Source organism: Diabrotica undecimpunctata, chromosome 9 (assembly GCF_040954645.1).
Source record: "Diabrotica undecimpunctata isolate CICGRU chromosome 9, icDiaUnde3, whole genome shotgun sequence".
NCBI lineage: Eukaryota > Metazoa > Arthropoda > Insecta > Coleoptera > Chrysomelidae > Diabrotica > Diabrotica undecimpunctata.
Window position 1 is genome coordinate 18057484 of NC_092811.1, and position 22176 is coordinate 18079659.

The 22176-nt window shown below is 29.6% G+C and overlaps 1 protein-coding gene and 1 long non-coding RNA gene across 4 annotated transcripts; one reads left to right on the forward strand and one right to left on the reverse strand.

The window, feature by feature from the left end:
- The first annotated feature begins 6 nt into the window (after positions 1–6).
- On the forward strand, positions 7–2227 carry LOC140450373 (uncharacterized). Its single transcript, XR_011952012.1, has 3 exons — positions 7–426; positions 535–601; positions 1052–2227. It is a non-coding gene; the product is annotated as an uncharacterized lncRNA (long non-coding RNA).
- A 1560-nt stretch (positions 2228–3787) lies between these two features.
- LOC140449621 (uncharacterized) lies at positions 3788–22061 on the reverse strand. Of its 3 annotated transcripts, XM_072542862.1 has the most exons (3): positions 21724–22061; positions 9952–10131; positions 9391–9894 (listed from the first exon to the last, which is right to left on the reverse strand). In XM_072542862.1, the coding sequence occupies exons 1-3, from the start codon at positions 21947–21949 to the stop codon at positions 9650–9652; spliced, it is 651 nt and encodes a 216-aa protein (XP_072398963.1). In that variant the 5' UTR covers positions 21950–22061; the 3' UTR covers positions 9391–9649. The 3 variants fall into 3 exon arrangements, with proteins under 3 accessions (XP_072398962.1, XP_072398961.1, XP_072398963.1); XM_072542861.1 differs by lacking the exons at positions 9391–9894; positions 9952–10131 and adding an exon at positions 3788–5895; XM_072542860.1 differs by lacking the exons at positions 9391–9894; positions 9952–10131 and adding an exon at positions 6396–8803.
- Positions 22062–22176: the final 115 nt, after the last annotated feature.

The following is a 22176-nucleotide window of genomic DNA, read 5'->3' on the forward strand; positions in this document are numbered from 1 at the left end:
GGGCTTTACACCAACAATAAATTCACGAAGAAATTCATGAATTTATTCATCAATTTCTGTGTCAATAAATTCGTGAATTTCTTGGATATAAAAGTTTCTTTGACTTCAAATAAATTTTTACATCAAGTGTCATTATTTCAGTAGTACCAATGGTTTTATTATTGGATGTTATTTATTGTTGTTTGTTTGAATAAAGATATTTTGGATTTTTAAATATAATCAGAAAACAATATCGTTTTAAAAAGAAAATAGTGATTAAGATTGTACAAAAAATTATGCTGAATTTGGTAAAGAGTAAGAGCTTGAACAAGAGGTAAAAATTAGTGGAAATTACATGTAATTAGTGAAAACTGTTGATTTTGGACACAGAAGATAATTTCAAATAACTTTAATAAGGACAACATAGCTAAAGAAACAGAAAAAGCGGTAATTTTATTTTTTTTGTATGATAGAACAAGAAAATCTAGCATTCATTACATACTAAAAATTAACTGCTGTTAGCAGAAATGTCAATCAATTCATTGTGACTTTTAGAATGATGAAAGCCTTTATTTAAATACAATACCTGCCTGCACCAAGTCGAAGTAAAGAAGAAAGAAAGGTACAATACTTTTTATAATCTTTTAACCACTATTCATAATATATTCTCAAGAGATACCTAATAAAAATAAATGGGTATGTTTATTGTGAGAATATTGAGATGTGTACAATTCTAATCAAAAAGAGAAGTTGTAAAAACAAATAAAAAATGGAAATAACCAGTAATACTTTACCACTATAAGTAAAGTTCATAAAGTTCATACCACTTCATAGTTTGTGAGCTGATTCTTTACAATTTTAATAATTTATCTAACATATTACAATTTGCTTTATTGGATAGTAGGGTAGGGTAGGACTAAACTAAATATATAAAAATACAATCATTTTTAAATATAATATAATTTAAATGGTAAATGAAGAATCATAATAACAGGAATAAAAGCTAGTTTTAATATTTGTTATACACAAACAACTATTTTTTTCTAAATAAAAAATCAGATTTTATTCGTAGGATATGGAATCCTGCATTTTTAAAGAAAGATAGTCAACTTTGGAAGGAAACTATGAATAATAAAGTATAAGAGTAAGAAGAATTAATAGGAAAGAACAAAATTAGTAGCAGGCCAAAGTCTTCATGTAGAAAAAGCGGAGAAGAGAACACAACAGAAACATGTCAGAGAAATGGAACTGGCAGAAGACATGAATTGAAAAGAAATAGATTTATTAGGTTTAAAAATTAGATTATGCAAAGAAAAATTAAAAAAAAAATTATATGTATATTAATGATCCCTCTGAGGTTTTCCCATAACAAAAATATTTTATAGGGCTCTCAAACATCTTCAACTTAAGTTCAATAATGTCTTTATTTAGCAATTCATCTTCAAAATTGTCTCCACTTTGATTTTTCAATTGAATCATTTCAACTGTACAGCCACTTCCATTGACTAAAATGGGAAACTTTCTTCTTCCATACACATTTTGTTACATATCTGGAATTCATTATACAAAATTTCAGGATGTGTTAGTGAATTGTTTCAGTGGACTTCTGAATGTGAATTTAAAATCTTATCAATAATATAGAATAATCCATATCTGGTTCTAAAAAATAGATCAATGGACTCGATGCAAAGTTAATTTAACAATCCTATCAATAATACAGAATTATCCATACTGGTTCCATCCAATACTGGTTCAAAAAGAAAATACATCCAGCAAGTATCAGAATTTAAAATCAATCTTTGATGTATTTAGAGCATTTATTGTAAATTTTTAGAATTCCATGATACATCCTTGATATTATTTGGATAATTAATGATTTATAACTCTTTTTTGCAAGTTGCTGTTTTTGAGAATCATGAGCCGAATATGAAAACCTAGCTACTATCTCCATACTTTTCATTTTGCAATCTTATAATACTTGGCATTTCAAAGAAAACCATCCTTTCCTGTTTCAGAAATCAATAGCACCCATATGTCTTGGAAAACGTTGTTTAATCAATTTTTAAACTTTCAAGATGATAAAAACATTTACCTAATGACTAGACCAAGTAAAAGATAGGAGTGAAGAAAAAGGTAGAATTATTTAATCTTTTATTAACAAATATTTAGGTACTATATATAATATATTCTCAAAGTATTAAATAAATCATATTTGAAAAAAAGATGTAAGAAAGGGAAAAGTAAACAATTTTTTAATAAAACTAGAGTTTTCTGTTTCAAAATTGTATGTTTTTCCTAAAAAAAAAAATACATAGTATTATTTTCTGTCTTTTATTATAGAATATTAAACTTCTTTTCCATAACTATTACTTGACACGACTTAAAAATGCAAAGTTCAATTTGGTTCAATGATCAAAAGCAAAATAATCATAGATAAAATTACAAAATAATTATTATACCTACTTCGCGCCAAATCTACACAGGTTGGTGACACTGAATTCACGTCCAATAAATGTGAAAAATAGAACATGTTCTATTTCGTCAATTTCTTCACGAATTTATTCATGAAGTTATTCACGGCAAAATTGGATGTCAAATTGTGCTTTACACACGTCAAATTCGACCTTGAAGCGACTTCATGAATTTCTTCATGAATTTATTGTTGGTGTAAAGCCTGTATTACATGAGAAATAATTCCAGAAAGCATAATACACACTTTACAATACATGATTTATCATGTGATTTGTCATATGATTTGTGAAATTTTCATGTTTACACTGTGTGATTTGTCATAAGCACTGTCATGCGGCTCGTCATAGCTTGTCAACTTATCACACGAGAATAGCGTTACAAACGAAGCCACAGTATTAAATGTGTGGAAAAAATCTTTACAACAGGTAAATTAATTTTTTTTTATTCTTAGATACTAACTTTGCTATAATTTAAGGTCACACCAGAAAAATGGAGGAAGTATGTTAGGCATGCAGAAAGCCTCATTAATGAATATTGGGAGACAGCAAAAATAATGGACACAAACCACATATCTCCTATAGTAATTGATTTAAATGAATGGGATTGTGTATCTTCAGATGATTTTGTGGAAGTGCCAGAAATAAAATGACTCGTTTTTTATGCATGTTATAGCATCAAAATTAACAGAGTTATTGTAAAAAAAAGGTTGCGGATCAGCGTGTGGCTGTCGGAGGCTGGGATTATTTTGCAATGCAACATGCGGAACATGCTGTGGTGACAATTGCCAAAATTGTCCTCCAGTAAACGAAGACCAATTGGACGGTGAAAATTATGATTCCGATGATGAATAGATATTCATTTATTTTATACCTCGTTTTATATAAATATTATTTATTTTTAGTTTTTTGGAAAATAAAAAAATTGTAATATATTATAAACTAAATTTTTTCTATTTATGACTAGTTAAGGATTTAGGGATTTTATTTTCATCAAAAGGGGTGCTTGTAATGGTTGAAAAAAGTAGGCTCATTTTATAAGTAAGAAATTAATTTTTGTCTACAAACAATGCACTCTAAAAAAAATGTTTCAAATCGTTAAAAATATTTTTTAATTCATTTTTGACAAAGGGGGTGGTTGTGAAGGTTGAAATTATAATAAAATGTTATTCTATAAACAAGAAATTAATTTTTGTTTAATAAAATGCACTCATAAAAATATATTAAATTAATTTTTTTAAAAAGGGGTTGGTTGTGAGGGTTGAAATTATAATAAAAAAAAATTTATATGCAAAAAATTAATTTTCGTTAAATAAAATGCACTCAAAAAATGTTTCAAAGCGATAAAAATATTTTTTAATTCATTTTTGTCATAAGGGTTGAACATTTCCAATAAATAAAATATTATTGTATAGCTAGGGTATTAATTTTTATTTGTATTTTAATACATAATTGAAATGTCTCAAGCTGCTACGACTTTTTTTTTATATTATTTTTATAAAAAGTATTAGCTTTTACGTGTTTTTAAAGGGTTTTAAGAGTTGAACATTGTGAATAATTAATTTTCATATTAGAGGACACATTACAATATTTACCTTATGCAAATAAAAAAGATTTAAATACATAAAAAAATTAAATCCGTGTTTTTCCCAGTTTCTTCAATAAGGGGGTAGTTTTCACCCTTAAAAACAAAAAGCGCACCTAGAGCGTATATAACTTTTGAAGTGGAGGGTAAGATAAGCTTAATTTGAAATTTTCAAAGAAATCGATGCAGTTATAAAAAATTCGGAGGTATTACCATATTTTAAGCCTCAGTATATGGATTAAGTATGCACTCTAATATGTGCATTTAAAACTTTTTTCGTTGAAAACTGTTTCGTGCAAATTTCACATTCAAATGGTTTTTCTCCAGTATGTACTCTCATATGCGATTTTAAAACTTTTTTCATTGAAAACTGTTTGGTGCAAATTTCACATTCAAAAGGTTTTTCACTAGTATGCACTGACATATGTGCTTTTAAATTATCCTTTTTTGAAAATTGTTTGGTGCAAATTTCACATTCAAAGGGTTTTTCGCCAGTATGCACTTTCATATGCGTATTTAAAACTTGTTTCGTTGAAAATTGTTTGGTGCAAATTTCACATTCAAATGGTTTTTCTCCAGTATGTACTCTCATATGCGATTTTAAAACTTGTTTCATTGAAAACTGTTGGGTGCAAATTTCACATTCAAATGGTTTTTCACCAGTATGCACTCTCATATGCGCTTTTAAAACGTGTTTCTTTGAAAACTGTTTGGTGCAAATTTCACATTCAAAAGGTTTTTCACTAGTATGCACTGACATATGTGCTTTTAAATTATCCTTTTTTGAAAATTGTTTGGTGCAAATTTCACATTCAAAGGGTTTTTCGCCAGTATGCACTCTCATATGCGTATTTAAAACTTGTTTCGTTGAAAATTGTTTGGTGCAAATTTCACATTCAAAGGGTTTTTCGCCAGTATGCACTCTCATATGCGTATTTAAAACTTGTTTCGTTGAAAATTGTTTGGTGCAAATTTCACATTTAAATGATTCTTCATCAGTATGCAATTTCATATGTATTTTTAAATAATGCTTTCTTGAAAACTGTTTGGTGCATAATCCACATTCAAATGGTTTTTCACTAGTATGCGCTCTCATATGCGTATCTAAAATTTGTTTCGTTGAACATTGTTTGGTGCAAATTTCACATTTAAATGATTCTTCATCAGTATGCAATTTCATATGTATTTTTAAATAACTCTTTCTTGAAAATTGTTTGGTGCATAATCCACATTCAAAGAGTTTTTCATCAATATGAACTGTCATATGTGCTTTTAAATTACTTTTTGTTGTAAAGTGTTTGGTGCAAATTTCACATTCATATGGTTTTTCACCAGTATGCACTCTTATATGTGATTTTAGATTATCTTTTGTTGAACACTGTTTGGTGCAAATTTCACATTTAAATAGGTTTTCTCCAGTATGCACTCTCATATGCCTATTTAAAACTTGTTTCGTTGAAAATTGTTTAGTGCAAATTTCACATTTAAATGATTCTTCATCTGTATGCAATTTCATATGTATTTTTAAATACTTCTTTGTTGAAAATTGTTTAATGCATAATCCACATCCAAATTTTTTTTCATCAGTATGCACTGTCATATGTGATTTTAGATTATCCTTTTTTGAAAATTGTTTGGTGCAAATTTCACATTTAAACGGTTTTTTCCCAGTGTGTATCCTCATGTGTAGTTCTAAACAATAATTGTTTGACAATGGTTGCCTGCAAATAATACATATAAAACGTTGTCCTTCAGTGCTCATATTGGTATTGGAAGATATATAGGGGTTCAGTTTATTGTCACTTTTATTATGAATTTTTAATAGGCTATTGGCATCAGATGTCATATCTTTGCAAGAGAAACCTAAAATGATAATTACCTGTTAAATCAAAATTATATAATTAAATGAAAATTAATAATGTATGGTTGCAAAAAGTATATCTAGGCTGAGTTGAAGAAATATGTTCATATAAAATATGTCTTGGTATTTGTATTAATAAAAAAATAGGTAATCGTGTTTTATACACCACTCTAAGAAATTATCCAAGTGAATATTTCTTAGCGCTCGGTATGATTTTTTGTAAGTAGAGAGTAAGTTGTAATAGTAAGAGTAGAGAGTAGTAATCTTTTCGCGGGGATCATGTGAAATGGAAAGAGGCTGATTGGGATGCGAGTGATAGACTAGCTCTTGCTTTTATAAAGCCAAAAAAATGATATGCACAATATATCACAGCAAACACCATTTTATTTGGTGTAGCTAGGCTGGGTGAATGTTTTTAGATCGTGGAAATTGTAATAATAAAAAAACTAAGCATTCGAGTTTTACTAATTATATTAATTTTATAAGCAAAAGTATTCACAAGCAATTAAATTAAAATTTTATAAAAAAGCCATCGAAAAATAAATATTAACTTTTGAGGAGTATATGAAACATATTCGAAAGCTCAACTAATATCTACAAATTTGTGGCTGAGGCGGTGCATGCGTATTCACTCTTCACAGCTGATACTCGATGTATGTCTGTTCGGAAATGTTAATAATTCACCAGTCTGAGTTTGCATATGTACTTTTAAACCAGAATTATATGAAAATTTTCTTGGGAATATTTTACATGTGAAAATTTTCTTGGGAATATTTTGCATGTGAAATTTTTTTCATCAGTATGCACTCTCATATGTGATTGTAAAAGACGTTTCATTGAAAACATTTTGATAAAAATTATATAATAATACCTATACACTGTCATATGTCTTTTTAACTTACTCATTGTTGAAAACTGGTGCAAATTTCACATATTCAAATGATTTTTCACCAGTATGCACTCTCATATGTGTTTTTAAATTATCCTTTCTTGAAGATTTTTTGGTGCAAATTTCATATTTAAATGCTTTTTCCCCAGTATGCACTCTAATATGCGCATTTAAATATTTTTTTGATGAAAACTTTTTCGTGCAAATTTCACATTCAAATGGTTTTTCACCAGTATGCACTATCATATGAGTACTTAAAACTTGTTTTCTTGAAAACTGTTTGGTGCAAATTTCACATTCAAATGGTTTTTCACCAGTATGCCCTGTCATATGAATTTTTAACAGATAGTTTGCTGAAAACTGTTTGGAGCAAACTTCACATTCAAATGGTTTTTCACCAGTATGCACTCTTGTATGTGATTTTAAATTACATTTTTCTGTAAATTTTTTGGTGCAAATTTCACATTCAAATGGTTTTTCACCAGTATGCACTCTCATATGCGCTTTTAAAACGTGTTTCTTTGAAAACTGTTTGGTGCAAATTTCACATTCAAAAGGTTTTTCACTAGTATGCACTGGCATATGTGCTTTTAAATTACCCTTTTTTGAAAATTGTTTGGCGCAAATTTCACATTCAAATGGTTTTTCACCAGTATGCCCTGTCATATGAATTTTTAACAGATTGTTTGCAGAAAACTGTTTGGTGCAAATTTCACATTCAAATGGTTTTTCACCAGTATGCACTCTTATATGTGATCTTAAATTACTTTTATCTGTAAATTGTTTGGTGCAAATTTCACATTCAAATGGTTTTTCACCAGTATGCACTCTCATATGGGTATTTAAAACTGGTTTCGTTGAAAACTGTTTGGTGCAGATTATACATTCAAATCGTTTTTCACCAGAATGCAGTCCCATATGCGTATGTAAAACTTGTTTCGTTGAAAATCGTTTGGTGCAAATTTCACATTTAAATGATTCTTCATCAGTATGCAATTTCATATGTATTTTTAAATAACTCTTTGTTGAAAATTGTTTGGTGCATAATCCACATTCAAATTGGTTTTCACCAGTATGCACTCCCATATGCGTATTTAAAACTTGTTTCGTTGAAAATTGTTTGGTGCAAATTTCACATTTAAATGATTCTTCATCAGTATGCAATTTCATATGTATTTTTAAATAACTCTTTGCTGAAAATTGTTTGGTGCATAATCCACATTCAAATAGTTTTTCCTGAATATGAACTGTCATATGTGCTTTTAAATTACTTTTTGTTGTAAACTGTTTGGTGCAAATTTCACATTCATATGGTTTTTCACCAGTATGCACTCTTATATGTGATTTTAAATTACTTTTTTCTGTAAATTGTTTGGTGCAAATTTCACATTTAAATGGGGTTTCTCCAGTATGCACTCTCATATGCGTATTTAAAATTTGTTTCGTTGAAAACTGTTTGGTGCAGATTATACATTCAAATCGTTTTTCACCAGTATGCACTCTCATATGCGTATTTAAAACTTGTTTCGTTGAAAATTGTTTGCAGCAAATTTCACATTTAAATGATTCTTCATTAGTATGCAATTTCATATGTATTTTCAAATAACTCTGTGTTAAAAATTGTTTGGTGCATAATCGACATTCAAATGGTTTTTCACTAGTATGCATTCTCATATGCGTAGTTAAATCTTGTTTCGTTGAAAATTGTTTGGTGCAAATTTCACATTTAAATGATTCTTCATCACTATGCAATTTCATGTGTATTTTTAAATATTTCTTTTTTGAAAATTGTTTGGTGCAAATTTCACATTTAAATGATTTTTTCCCAGTGTGTATCCTCATGTGTAGTTCTAAACGATAATTGTTTGACAACGGTTTCTTGCAAATGATACATATAAAACGTTGTCCTCTAGGGTTCACATTGGTATTGGAAGTGATAAAGCGGTTCAAATTACTGTCACTTTTATTATGATTTGTTAATAGGCTATTGGCATCAGATGTCTTATCTTTGCAAGAGAAACCTAAAATGATAATTACCTGTTAAATCAATATTATGTAATTAAATGAAAATTAATAATGTATGGTTGCAGAAAGTATATCTAGGCTGAGTTGAAGAAATATGTTCATATATGTCTTGGTATTTGTATTAATAAAAAAATAGGTAATCATGTTTTATACACCACTGTAAGAAATTATCCAAGTGAGTATTTCTTAGCGCTCGGTATGATGTTTTGCACGATCTCGAAATCCTATTTAGAGGGACTCGGAAAACCGAGACGGGTGTAGTAACCTTGCAGGCCAAAATCCAAACAAAAAGGGTTGTCAAGCCAATAATGATGCTAAGCACAATTAAAAAGCAGCCATAATTTAATTAAAATACCTTCGTCACATCAGGAAAGTAGAAGGAAAACCAGGACCAGGAGGGTAAAGGATGTCTTGGCTGAAATTATATATATATATATATATATATATATATATATATATATATATATATATATATATATATATATATATATATATATATATATATATATATATATATATATTTGCAGTATTGTGCAAAATGCATAACATCTGAAACGGATAGGCACTACAAGAAGAAGAAGAAGCCAATAATGATATTTTGAGAAATGCTAATGAAACTGCAGGTTTTGCAATCAATATACCAACCAACACACACACACTTATTTCTCCTTAATCTACAAAATAAACTACACAACTAAATAGAAAATGTCTAAAAATATATATATATACAACAAATAGTACTAAATAAATATAAAAATTTATCCTAATAACGATCTAACAATTACAATTAATTAACTAGTAATTAAACAATTATTACGGTTAGAAAAGTAGGCACTAAGTGCCTACATTTCCAACAGTAATAATTGTTTTTCTTTAATTATTTTATCCAATTTTAATAATTCTAATTTCCTTTGCTTAATTTCGGTGGTCATATTCAAGTTCTTCATTCTTATCTCATGTTCTTCATCAAACTTCTTTCTTTGATGGTCAACAAATTCAATTTTTTTTGCTATTAACTCGTTGGATTTTGTGTTAATCCTCTTTGAGACTTGAGTTTTCTTCATCACAGTAACATTGTCCTTTCGCCCTAAGAAAAAACATTATTTTATTGTAAATAATCAAAACATATTAGCTAATATCTTACCTCCTCTTGGAGTAGACAACTTCTCTGCAACAGGTTGCTGCAAACTTTTTGTCGAATATGTTTCCCAGCTGGTATCTAGTGCAGACGTACATGGTAGATTTTCTGGAATTTCTTCCTCCAAAAACACTTCTACATCTTCTGAAACTTCCAGCAGCATGTTTCCTGGATGTAAGTCCATGTCTAAAACAGTTTAAGTTATAACAAAATATTGAAATAAAATAAATATATATACATATATATATATATATATATATATATATATATATATATATATATATATATATATATATATATATATATATATATATATGTGTGTATGAAATGTATACATACCTCTGTCACTGTCATAAATATTTTATATATATATTCTAATATTCGATATCTATTTAACCGACTCAGCTGTACGGGTGGATGATAAAACAGTACTCGGACGCGTACCTACATTTATAAATGTACTCATACTCATACTTGGATGTTGGAAGTGATGCAGGACTTGGATTTGATCGATGTAGATAATAGATTTATGTATATAATGTACTCGGTACCTCGGTATATATTTTTAAGAGAACTCGCGGTAGGTGAAATATGTACTTGGTTTTTTTTTGTTACTGAACGTGGTAAAATAACTTATTAATCATTTTTGTAGGTGTATGCATCCGGATGAAGTTTAAATTTATCTTAGCTGAATGTAATATGAAATAAATATTCTAAATTGAATTATATAATGATTGTTTTATGGCAAATTTGAACAAAAAGAATAATGTATATATATATATATATATATATATATATATATATATATATATATATATATATATATCTACGGCATAAAGTGGACTCCGCCCATGTTAAAATTCAGGTTTAATTGAGCTCCGTGGTCAAGTGGATACCGATATACGGAGCTCACTTGACCATTCCATAATATTGGTTCTGTCGATTCATCAACATGTAGAGTTTAATAATTTATAAAAATTTTTTGGAGCCCGTAAATACCCCTGTATCATAAATGTATATCGTTTAGTTCACGAGTATATATTATAGGGGTCGTTCAGATCTTTTTCATTGTATATTTGAACCATACGTTTATCGGTTTAAGTAAGCTCTGAGAGTTTGGCAACTGTGCGATTATACCGTATATTTTCAACATATACCCTGAACGGTTTATATGGGCTCCTTATTTTTATCTACTATTTGTAGACAGTGTAATGTCATATGCATTACACTGTGTAACAGAGGATATCTTATTACCTGGTATAACTACGTACTAAAAGGTAACTGGTTCTTTAAAAAACAGGTATATAGATACAAAAGGATTTCGGCTTATTATTTAATGGAATGTTCGCTTGCATAGAAAATTTTATTTTTTCTGCATTTTTAGAAATATTGTTTTTTTATTTAATATAATTTATTAGTTCAATGCCGAATTCGATGTTTTTTTTTATTACAGAAATTTCGTAATGTATTTTGTTTACGTGAGTATGTCTTTGTACGTTTTATGTAAGCACCCGATTAATAAAAACTACTTTTATTTCATCTACTCTTCTGCGATATCTTGTATAAAGCTTTTTTATTATTTTAGTTCTGGTCTTATTTGTATACTCGATATCTCGTATACTTTATCTCGATAGAAGGTTATCTCAAAATAAATATGGTTAAGTGCTGCAATAGATATTTTTGTGTTAAAATGGGTAGTAGTGTTGTGCACAAAACGAAAGAATGGTTAATTTGTCTATCAAGGTATATTCGGCAGCAGAAGCATATATTCCAAAGTCTATGTTTTAAAGGCGGAAGGACGTACGCCTCATTTTTAGCTGACAAGCTTGCGAAGAATATTATTTCTGGTCCTCAATTTACCTTTTAGTTTTAAACAATGATCTGTGACTGATCCCGTGGGATACAAACTATTTTCAAGAAATTTATAGGAAGTCTACAGTTCAACAATTTCATGACATTATTGGATGTTCAGTTTGTGAAAGCGTCTATGTTAGGGAAATTGAGGAGCGCACATGAGTTTTTCAGGGGTTTCGGCTGAAAATTGAGTCATAGTTTATTTTTATTGTGCAATAATAGGTGTATCGTCTTTATAATATTAGTCCTATTATCTACTGGTATAAGTTGATCGTTTGGGTAAATGTTATACAGTGTAGGTGCTTTTATGCTACCCCAAGCGAGACCGTTCTTCATCTGCTATTCTTAACATTGAGTGATACAAAAAATATTCTCTTGTGTAGGCATACGCAAATAATATAAGTGAGTTTGTTATCTAAGGGAATATCATATAGTTTTTCGAGAAATATTTGGTAATTTAAGGTGTCGTGAGCGGCATTTAGATTGAAAAATACCACCCCTGATACCCGATATTTTTCGTACCCGTCTTTGATGTGTTGGGTAAGATTTAGCATTTGTAATGTACATGATCTTCCCTATCTATAGCCACTTTTGTCTTTTAATTTGAGCTTTTCTTAAAATATCGGTGAAATCATATTAACGATCTTGTGCAAAAGTATTTTAAATAGCTGATAAAATAAAGATATTGGCCGATAGTTTTTGTGTTCGTTGGAGTTTTTGCCAGGTTTAAGCGAAGTAACAACTTTGGCTTGTCTCTAGATTTTGGGTGTTTCCATAATTTGAATACAGTTGTTCATCATCCGGATAAGCCATTGTGGTGTTTTTGGTCTAGATTTCGTAATAAGCTTTGTGCTCAGATCCTCAATGTCGGTAGTTGTATTATTTTTCATTAAATATGTAAATGGTGGATCCAAGCTCAACATCGTTGAAAGGTTCTCTGAAAGCTGACTGGTGTTGTCCTTTCTTACTTTGAGTTATTCTTTGCTTTTTTTCCGACAGAGATAGCATGTCTATAATTATAATGTGGTTTTCAGCGATAAGCTTTATACCAAATACCCTACGTTAGGCCCTATATGTGTTTCCTGCACTATAAATAAGTCAGATTCGTGTTTAGCGCATATGTCTGATAAGTTTAAGTAAAGCAAAGTTTCTTGATCTCTAGATATACCCTTAACAGTTATAAACATATGTTATTAGAATAGTTGGTCCTAAAAAGGACCAATTTAACAAAATCATATTAAAGGGGTGACTGAAGAATTAGCCGATTAATTATTTAATCATTACCCTGGGTATGCCCGATTGTGGTGATCTTCTTAGTACTTAAATTTTCGTAAAGGCTCGTTCTTTGAACCCCATAAGTAATGCCTAATATTTTACTTTTTATTGAAAATTTAAATTTTACATGCCGTGTATTACTTTTTGACGATATTTCGAACCAGATTTGTATAGTAATAATTTAAGGTATTAAAGAGCCTGTTTGTGGTAAATAAATAGGTTTGTGATATCGTTCGTAACTCATATATAGATAATAAAAAAATAAACAGTTAAAATAGGTGTAAAAAATTTCAACTTCATACATCGGCGCCATTGTTCAGGTGATGAATTTATCACAGATATCAAAGGTTACATTTTAATTCAAGGTTCTATTTGCGTATTTTCAATATTATAAGAGTAGGAAAAGACATGTTTATGCTTTTTTTTTTTTTAAATCTATTCTATTTTCTTTCTAGAGTTCCGTCTTTTTTGAACGACCTGTGGTCTTTTTTCAATTGGACACTTGTCTAAGGCTATGACAAATACTCTGTCCTCTGCTATTCTACATTAATATGACTGATTCATTTTCTCTTTCTTGCAGCTATTTTATTGTTTATCCTGTCAATCCTGTGTATCTTTTTCTTCTTCTTCTTCTTCTTTTTATATAGACATGACTCTGTCTATTTTTCAATGTGTCTCCAGTAAGTTGCCGTTCCATGGTTTTCGTGGTCTTCTTACTGATCGTCTTCCTATTGGGTAACCGTCTCTTGCCATGTCTATTACTCCATTTGTTGTCATTCGGCTTATATGATCTTTCCATTCTACTCTTCTATTTCTTAACCAGTTCTTGATGTTCTTCACCTTGTATCTACATCTTATATCTGTACTTCTAGCTCTGTCCCATAGTGTCTTACCATCAATTTTTCTAAGTGTTTTTATCTCTGTTGTTTCTAACATCCTTTTTGTTCTCTCTGTGTCAGGTATTGTTTCTGCTGCGTATGTCATTATTGGTCTGATAACTGTTTTGTAAATTCTGCCTTTGGTTTCTTTTCCGATATTTTTATTTCTTCATATTGTTTCATTTGGGCAGCCTGCGGCTCTGTTTGCTCTATTCAGTGGATCTTCCACTTAAGTTTCGAGCTTTCCGTAGCTAGATAATATGATACCTAGATATTAAAACTCCATCACTTGTTCTATTATCTGACCTTAAAACTCCAATTAACATATTAGTAAACTTGCTGTTGTAACCATGCATTTTGTCTCTTTTGAGGAAATTAACATGTTAAATTTTCTGGCGGTTATATGAAATTGGTGTAGCATACGTTGTAAATCATCTTCACTTTGAAAGAATAGTATTGCGTCGTCTGCATAGCAGATTGTTTTAATTTGTTTTTCTCCCATTTGGTATCCTCTTTCATTTCTTACTTTTTTAATATTTCATCCATAATCGGGTTGAACAATAGAGGACTCATTAAATCTCCCTGTCTTATCCCATTACCAGCTTCAATAGGGTCGGTTAGTTCTTCTTCTACTTTTACTTTTATTGTGTTGTTTTGGTATATATATTCGATTGTTTTGATTATTCAATGAAATTGACATTAATTTGATAGTTTTCATTTTATTAGTACTGATGGTATATAACTAGCATCTGTTGGTACTATATATCAATTTGAACATGTGGAAGTAAGAGAACTCTCTTGGTAGTAATTTCGGTGTAAATTATGATGAAACCAGAAATAACCCATAATATTATCCCACACCTCAAAGGTCTGCCTCGCGGTATCTGGGAGACGCAATAATTCGCTTTTGATAGATAAAAACAAAAACCCACTAAGACAAACACAACATAAATCAAAAAAATCCGTCAACCTGTCAATAGGGACATACAATATTAGATCAATGTCTACGGATGAAAAAGTACATGAATTGGAAGAAGAATTAACAAACATAAAATGAGATATCATAGGCCTATCAGAAACTCGACGAAAAGAAGAAACCCGAATACAGCCTATGTCATACTTAAAATAAGAAGAACATCAATTAAAATTATCCAGGTATGTGCCCCCATGACAGCTTATGATGACGAAGATATCGAACTATTTTATGAAGATATATCAAAGGCTATGGAAGAACATAAAAATCGTCTTATACTAGTAATTCGAGATTTCAATGCCAAACTGGGTAGAAAACTAAACAAGGAAGAAACTAAAATAGGAAATTTCGGGTATGGTCAGAGAAATGATAGAGGTGCTACTTTGATGAACTACCTAGAAGAAAAGCATCTATACGCAATGAACTCCTTTTACAAAAAGAAGCCCCAACGAAAGTGGACATGGATCAGCCCTAATGGATCCACAAAAAATGAGATCGACTACATACTGTCCACGGAACGATATATCATTAAAGATGTAACAGTTCTTAACAGATTCACAACAGGTAGCGATCACTGGTTGGTCAGAGCAAAAATTAGTATTGACGGTAACTATGAAATGAAAAGAAAAATAATTAAAAACTGGGATCTAGTAGATAGAAACAAACTAGGGCAATATAAAGAGATATACAAAGACCTATTAAAAGAACAACTTACTTAAAAATTAGACAGTGATGACAAAGATATAGATGAAATAGACAACATACTTACAGCAACGATGATTACTTCAGGAAAAGAAATAGCAAAAAAGGATCTAAAAAAGAACAACTATATATCAACAGAAACAAAGAAGCTTATGGATAAAAGAAGGACGCTATAGAATATGTAGAAATCAATAAAACAATAAGCAGAATGATAAGAGAAAATAAGAGAAAAGAACAAGAAATAAAAATAGAAAAGGTAATACAAAACAACAAAAATATGAAATGCTTAAGACCGAAATTAGGTAAGTGTGAAATAAACAAAATAAAAGATGAAAACGGACTAGAAACAAACATTAAATATGACATTATAAATATTATCCACCATTTCTACTCAGAACTATACAAAACAAAAAAGGAACCACCAGAAACAATTAAAAACCAACTTAAGGCTAAAGTAAAAAATGTCAACTCAGAGCTATAGCCAGAAATAAGCAAATCAGAAATAAAGAAGGCATTGAAAGAAATGAAAAACAACAAATCGCCTGGAAAAGATGGAATAACTGCAGATATGCTGAAATATGGTGGAAAAGTGGTAATTAACACTCTACATTCCCTTTTTAACAAGATATTAAAAGAAAAAAGAATCCCAAACAACTGGAAGGAATCCGTAACCATTATCCTACACAAGAAAGGGGATAAAGCAGACATAAAAAACTACCGTCTCATAACACTCCTCAATGTAATGTATAAACTCCCAACAAAAATTTTAACCAATAGATTGACGACAAAATTCGATGGATACCCAACAAGCTGGTTTTAGAAAGGGATTCAGCAAAAGTGACCATTTACTAAGTATGAAAATACTTATAGAACGAGCAAATGAATACCATATTCCTCTATATATAGCGTTCATAGATTTCGAAAAGGCTTTCGACAGTGTCGAACATTGGGCAGTGAAAAGTTCTTTGATTAACAGCAGAATTGACCACAGATATACGGAACTAATAGCCAATATATATAAGGAAGCCAAAACAACAATTAAAGGATATGAATAAACAAAATCAATACAAATAAATAGAGGCGTGAGACACAATATCACCGAAACTTTTCAATCAGGCTCTGGAAGATATTTTTAAAAGATTAGAATGGGAAGAAAAAGGTATAAAAATTTGTGGACAACGCTTGAACCATCTAATATACGCTGATGACATCGCATTGATAACAGATAAATGAGAAGAATTATTGGAAATGATGAAAGAACTGGACGTAGAAGCTGGAAAGATAGGCCTTATTATGAATTACAGCAAGACCAAAATTATAACAAATACAGATGAAAACATCACAATGAGGATCGGACAAGATGAAGTAGAACAAGTTCAGGATTATATATATCTGGGTCAAACTATAAAACGTAACAAAGAAAACCAAACAGCAGAGATAAAAAGACGAGTTAGACTGGCATGGGCGGCATTTGGCAAACTAAGCTACATTCTTAAAAACAAAAGATATCCACAGCATCTTAAGACTAAAGTATACAATCAATGCGTACTCCCTGTTCTAACTTATGGTTCTCAAACGTGGACATTTACAAAAGCAAACATGGACATAACCATAAAAACCCGAAGAGCAATGGAAAGACAAATGTTGCACATAAGACTAATGGATAAAAAGAGAAACGAGTGGATAAGAGAGAAAACAAAAGTGAGGGATGTTAGACAAGAAGTTGCAAAATTGAAATGGAGATTTGCCGGGCACAATATAAGACAAAAAGAAGACCGATGGAACAAAATTCTTATAAGTTGGAGACCGTGGGAATATAAACGAAGCAGAGGAAGGCCCCAAATGAGATGGGCAGATGATATCAAGAAGCACGTGGGCTCTAGGTGGATGACTATACCGACAGACAGAGAAGAATGGAAAAGGATTGAGAAGGCCTATGTCCAAAGATGGACCGAAAAAGGCTAATTAGATAGGGACAGATTCTCCCCGTGTGATCTTAGTATTTCCGTTGATTGAATAGTATAGGGTATCCAATATTTTAATTAACGGTATGTCAGAGTTTTATTAATTTTTATATATATTTGCAAAATGAAGAAGAAAGTTCAGTACAGGCAGTTAAACAGCTGATCTGTCAATTTAGAAGTAAGAGCAAGTACCAACTTGCTGAAAAGCATACCATACACAAAAGGGATAATAAAATGTACTGCACAAACTATAGCGATATAAGCTATATATAAGCTATATATCTATTAATTATTAGGATATACAATATTTTTTCTAATACACCTGGAACGATTGAGTGAATAATCAATTATTGACTATTAGGCAGTTAATTAGAAATGTTGGGAATACAAAAAAAAACATTAAACTAGTTATTTATAGATTTTAAACAAACACTGATATAATCATAAGAATAAAACTATGAAATACCATGGCAGAACTTACTGTCGACTTATTTTCAAATGTATTGCAAAGAGCTTTAAAAAATGTGAACGAATTATTAACAGCTGTTTTGAAAACTAAATATTATGAGACGAATTGGGGATATTATATTACACAAACTAAACCGCTTGCCTACAAAAATATTAGGAAAATATGATACGACGCGAAAGACTAATGACTTTACAGCTAATTGCCACATAAGTATTAATGTAACTATAGCTCGCAAAATGGGTTCAATTACATTGTAATTTTTAAATTTTTCGTGATAAAATGAAGTGATTGATTGTTGTTTTGAAAAGGTAAGTTGTTTTTTATTTTTGTATTCCTATCATCTGATATTGTAATATCAACAACATTTTTCATAATATATTCTGAAATGCGCTTTCTCTTACTGATAACGAACAAAAGTTTTATAAACTTCTCGTTAATATAATTATGAAGGAATTTAGATTTTTATCTTGTTCTTACTATAGTTCTAAAGCACAAATGTAGTCATAGTCTACCGTATATTTTTCATAGTGGTCATAGTTTTTAATTGTAGTATAGCTTATGTGTTTATAATAACTAGCGCATAGAAAATAATAAAAATTTTTACCCTGTGCTTTATGTTTATTATCCTTTATTGTATTGGAACATCTAGAAGTATAGCAATACATTTTAATTGTTGAACAAAAGAGAAAATAAAAACACTTTTTGTGGTGTGCCACTTAACCATACACAAAATTGTACACAAATAGTCAAATGGTAGTAAAAGTTTCCGATATAGGCCGCCAGACGGCAGAGGCACCGCCGCGCTCTATGTCTATACTATGAGATGTTTTTCATACAGTTTTCGGATCAGATTTTTTCAAAACATCAAATTACATCTTCTTTTTGCCTTTCTTTATTTAGGCTAACCGCTACTGTTTTTTCCTTCAGCGTTTCTTCTTAATCTACATTAATGTTTATATTTACAATTCTTTCTGGAACGAGCTATAATTTTTCTCAAATAACCATTTTGTGTGGTTTAGTCGCCTTAAGGTTTAGCATGCTTTATCAGATGCTCTTTAAAGTCCCTTTTAATATTAATATCGTTTGAGAAATTTTTCCCAGATACTTATATTTCGTTTTGATTTTCAATCTTCTTTTAATGTTAGTTTAAATGGTCCAGTAGTGTGTTCGTACAGTTCAGTTATAAGCAAAATTAGGTGTTGTTGTACACCTAATTCTTTTAGTATCAGTCATAAGTGTATCCATTTGACTCTGTCGAACGCTTTACGATAATCTATAAAACAAATCCATAGTGGGATATTGAATTCCCTAGACTTTTATACTTTTTTTGGACTATTAGAATAATAGCTTTAAAATTAAATGTTTAGTGAAAATCTCTACGCGACTTTAATGCATTAAATATTTTAATTAAAAATCGACATATCTATTGAAATTAGGCAGTAAAAAAGTATGTTATTAAAGATAGATTTATAAATTATTGTAGTTTAAATTCAACTACGCTATAAAACAAACATTGCATGTCTTAAACTGCAGGAATCCAAAAATTACAAAGATCTTCCTGTTGTTTGAGTTTTCTTTAATTATATTAATAGGAAAACAAGCATTATAGTCCTACCGAAGGGGCTTCTACTTTCATAAACTGTTACACGATTACTCTATCCGATGTACGTACATTTATGAACTAAATGTTTTAGTGACAATGCCTTTTAATAAAAAATACTAATTAATAAAAATGGAAACTTAACTTTTCCACGTTTATAATAGACACTTTCTTATGTTTAAAAATATATAAAACAAGTAATATAAATTACCGCCTTGTTTATTAAAACTAAAAAGTAAAATAAAGGTATATGTCGGTTAAAAATTTATATTTAACTACATAAATTAGCCAAATAGTCCTCAAATTCCTCCATGATTAAATTAATGGATATTTAAATAAATTTCCAGTTCCAGAATGTACCTGCTGTAAAATTTGAAAATCTACTACTAATACAATTATTGGCAACATCGCAGGAGTTTAGAAGTATATGCAATATCGTAAATACGGATCCCACAAATGGTTTATCCTTTTGTGGAGTCCACTTAATCCTACGTGTTGGTCGGAGTCTACATAAACCGCTACTCAGATAATAAAATACACGGTGTATATTCTACTGGAGTTAGTATAATACCGTTTTAGAACGGAGCTTACATTAACCGCTAGATGTATATATATATATATATATATATATATATATATTAAAATGAAAGAAGGGAAAATCATAGGAATACTACAAACAAGTTAACATTGCCAAATTCATTTATCCATATCTATAAAACCACCATTGCCAAAAATTATCATTAAATACATAAAATTTTATTTGCAAATATTTATTTTTACTTGTTCATGTAGTACTCCTAAAATTTATTATAATCATATGCGTTTTCATTTGTTGTTATTCATATTAATCAGGAAATTGTATAAGCTTGTCGATCAGTGGACTATTCGACAAATATACATAAAAAATAAATAACAATTTAATTGTTTCATTGCATTTGTCCTTATTTATTTTTCTCGTGCATACTTACAATCGTGCATACGCTTACAAAGCTTTAGAGAAATACCAACAGATGGCAATTGGCGTGAAGTAGACAAGACTATCGCCATTTTTTATAATTTTTTTATGCAATCTGAATAACAGTAATTTAAGTATTTTTAGGAAACAATCATTTTAATAACTATAAAGAAATCTAACAAAATACAAATAACGTTATCGTTATGCTTAGATGTCTATTAAACGAATGATAACAAACTGATTTCCAAACCATTATTTTTTAACAGGTATTTGGAACAGGTATCAGTTTGACCTGATCCACAAAAATACTTGGATCAACCACCTCTACTACAGATATGTTTGACGTTAAATGTAAGCTTAATATACGTCAGTGTTGCCATATAGTCAATTATTTCACACTCTCACATATAAAATTATGGGCAAGATTTATATTATATGAAATGAAAATTTTAAATTGAAAAATACATATATAATTAAACAAAAACGTGAAATATATATATATATATATATATATATATATATAAAATTAAAAGCATTAAAATTATACCTATAAATATTATAAAATAAAATTATATCTTACATTTAAAATACTTATATAATAAAACCATTAAAATTATGCTTAAGGTAAAAATTAATAGTTTAGAAACTTTAAAAACTACAGAATAAAGTTAAATGAAAAAAAAATTAGGTTAAACAAAAGAATACACTAAATATTTAGCTATATTTAAAGTAAAAAATAATATTTTATGAATGCTTTTTATTATGAATTCAAAAATTGTGGCTTCTCATAACAAAACATTATATAAAAATTAATGGGAAAATCCCAGTAGTTGGCTGTATACCATCGTTTAAAAAACTAATACAGAAGTAAAACACTTCACATTTACCTAAGTATATACCTAAATACAAATGTGAAGCATTTTACTTCTGTATAAGTTTTTTAAAACATATAATATAATTTCGTCAAAGTATCTTTCTATTTTAAAAACTCCTATACTTTATACAAAAAAATGTGGCAACACTGTGACGCACAAACATATAGTTCAATGCCAAGGTTATGTTCATTGCACTAAAATTCAAGTTAACCCATAATTGTTTATTTACTTACCATCATCTTGTTCTATTTTAGATTTTATTGGACATTTCTTTACGTCTAAATAATCAAATGTATCATTATTTGTACTTTCACTGGTAGGTTCCTCTTTAATTTCAATTTTAAAGGTATCTAGTAGAACATCATCCACCTCATTATCTATTTCTCTTTTACACGTCGTCTCACCGACTTCTTCTTTGACTTTCGTTTGATTAAACATTATTTTATGTGTTTCAGACATTTTTTGACCTTATCCTTGTATTACAAAATTTTTGTATAATGCCTACACAAAATAAAAAGAGTAAAGTCCAGGTCAAAACAATACGCAATAAAGAAAGTGCCGCACGCTGCCGATGAAGTTAGCTACAACTGAGGGACAAATTTGTATTTGACAGTGTTGCCATATCACAAATAAATCACGAAAGAGCATGCGATATAATATTAATTAATGTTACTAAACATTCTTTT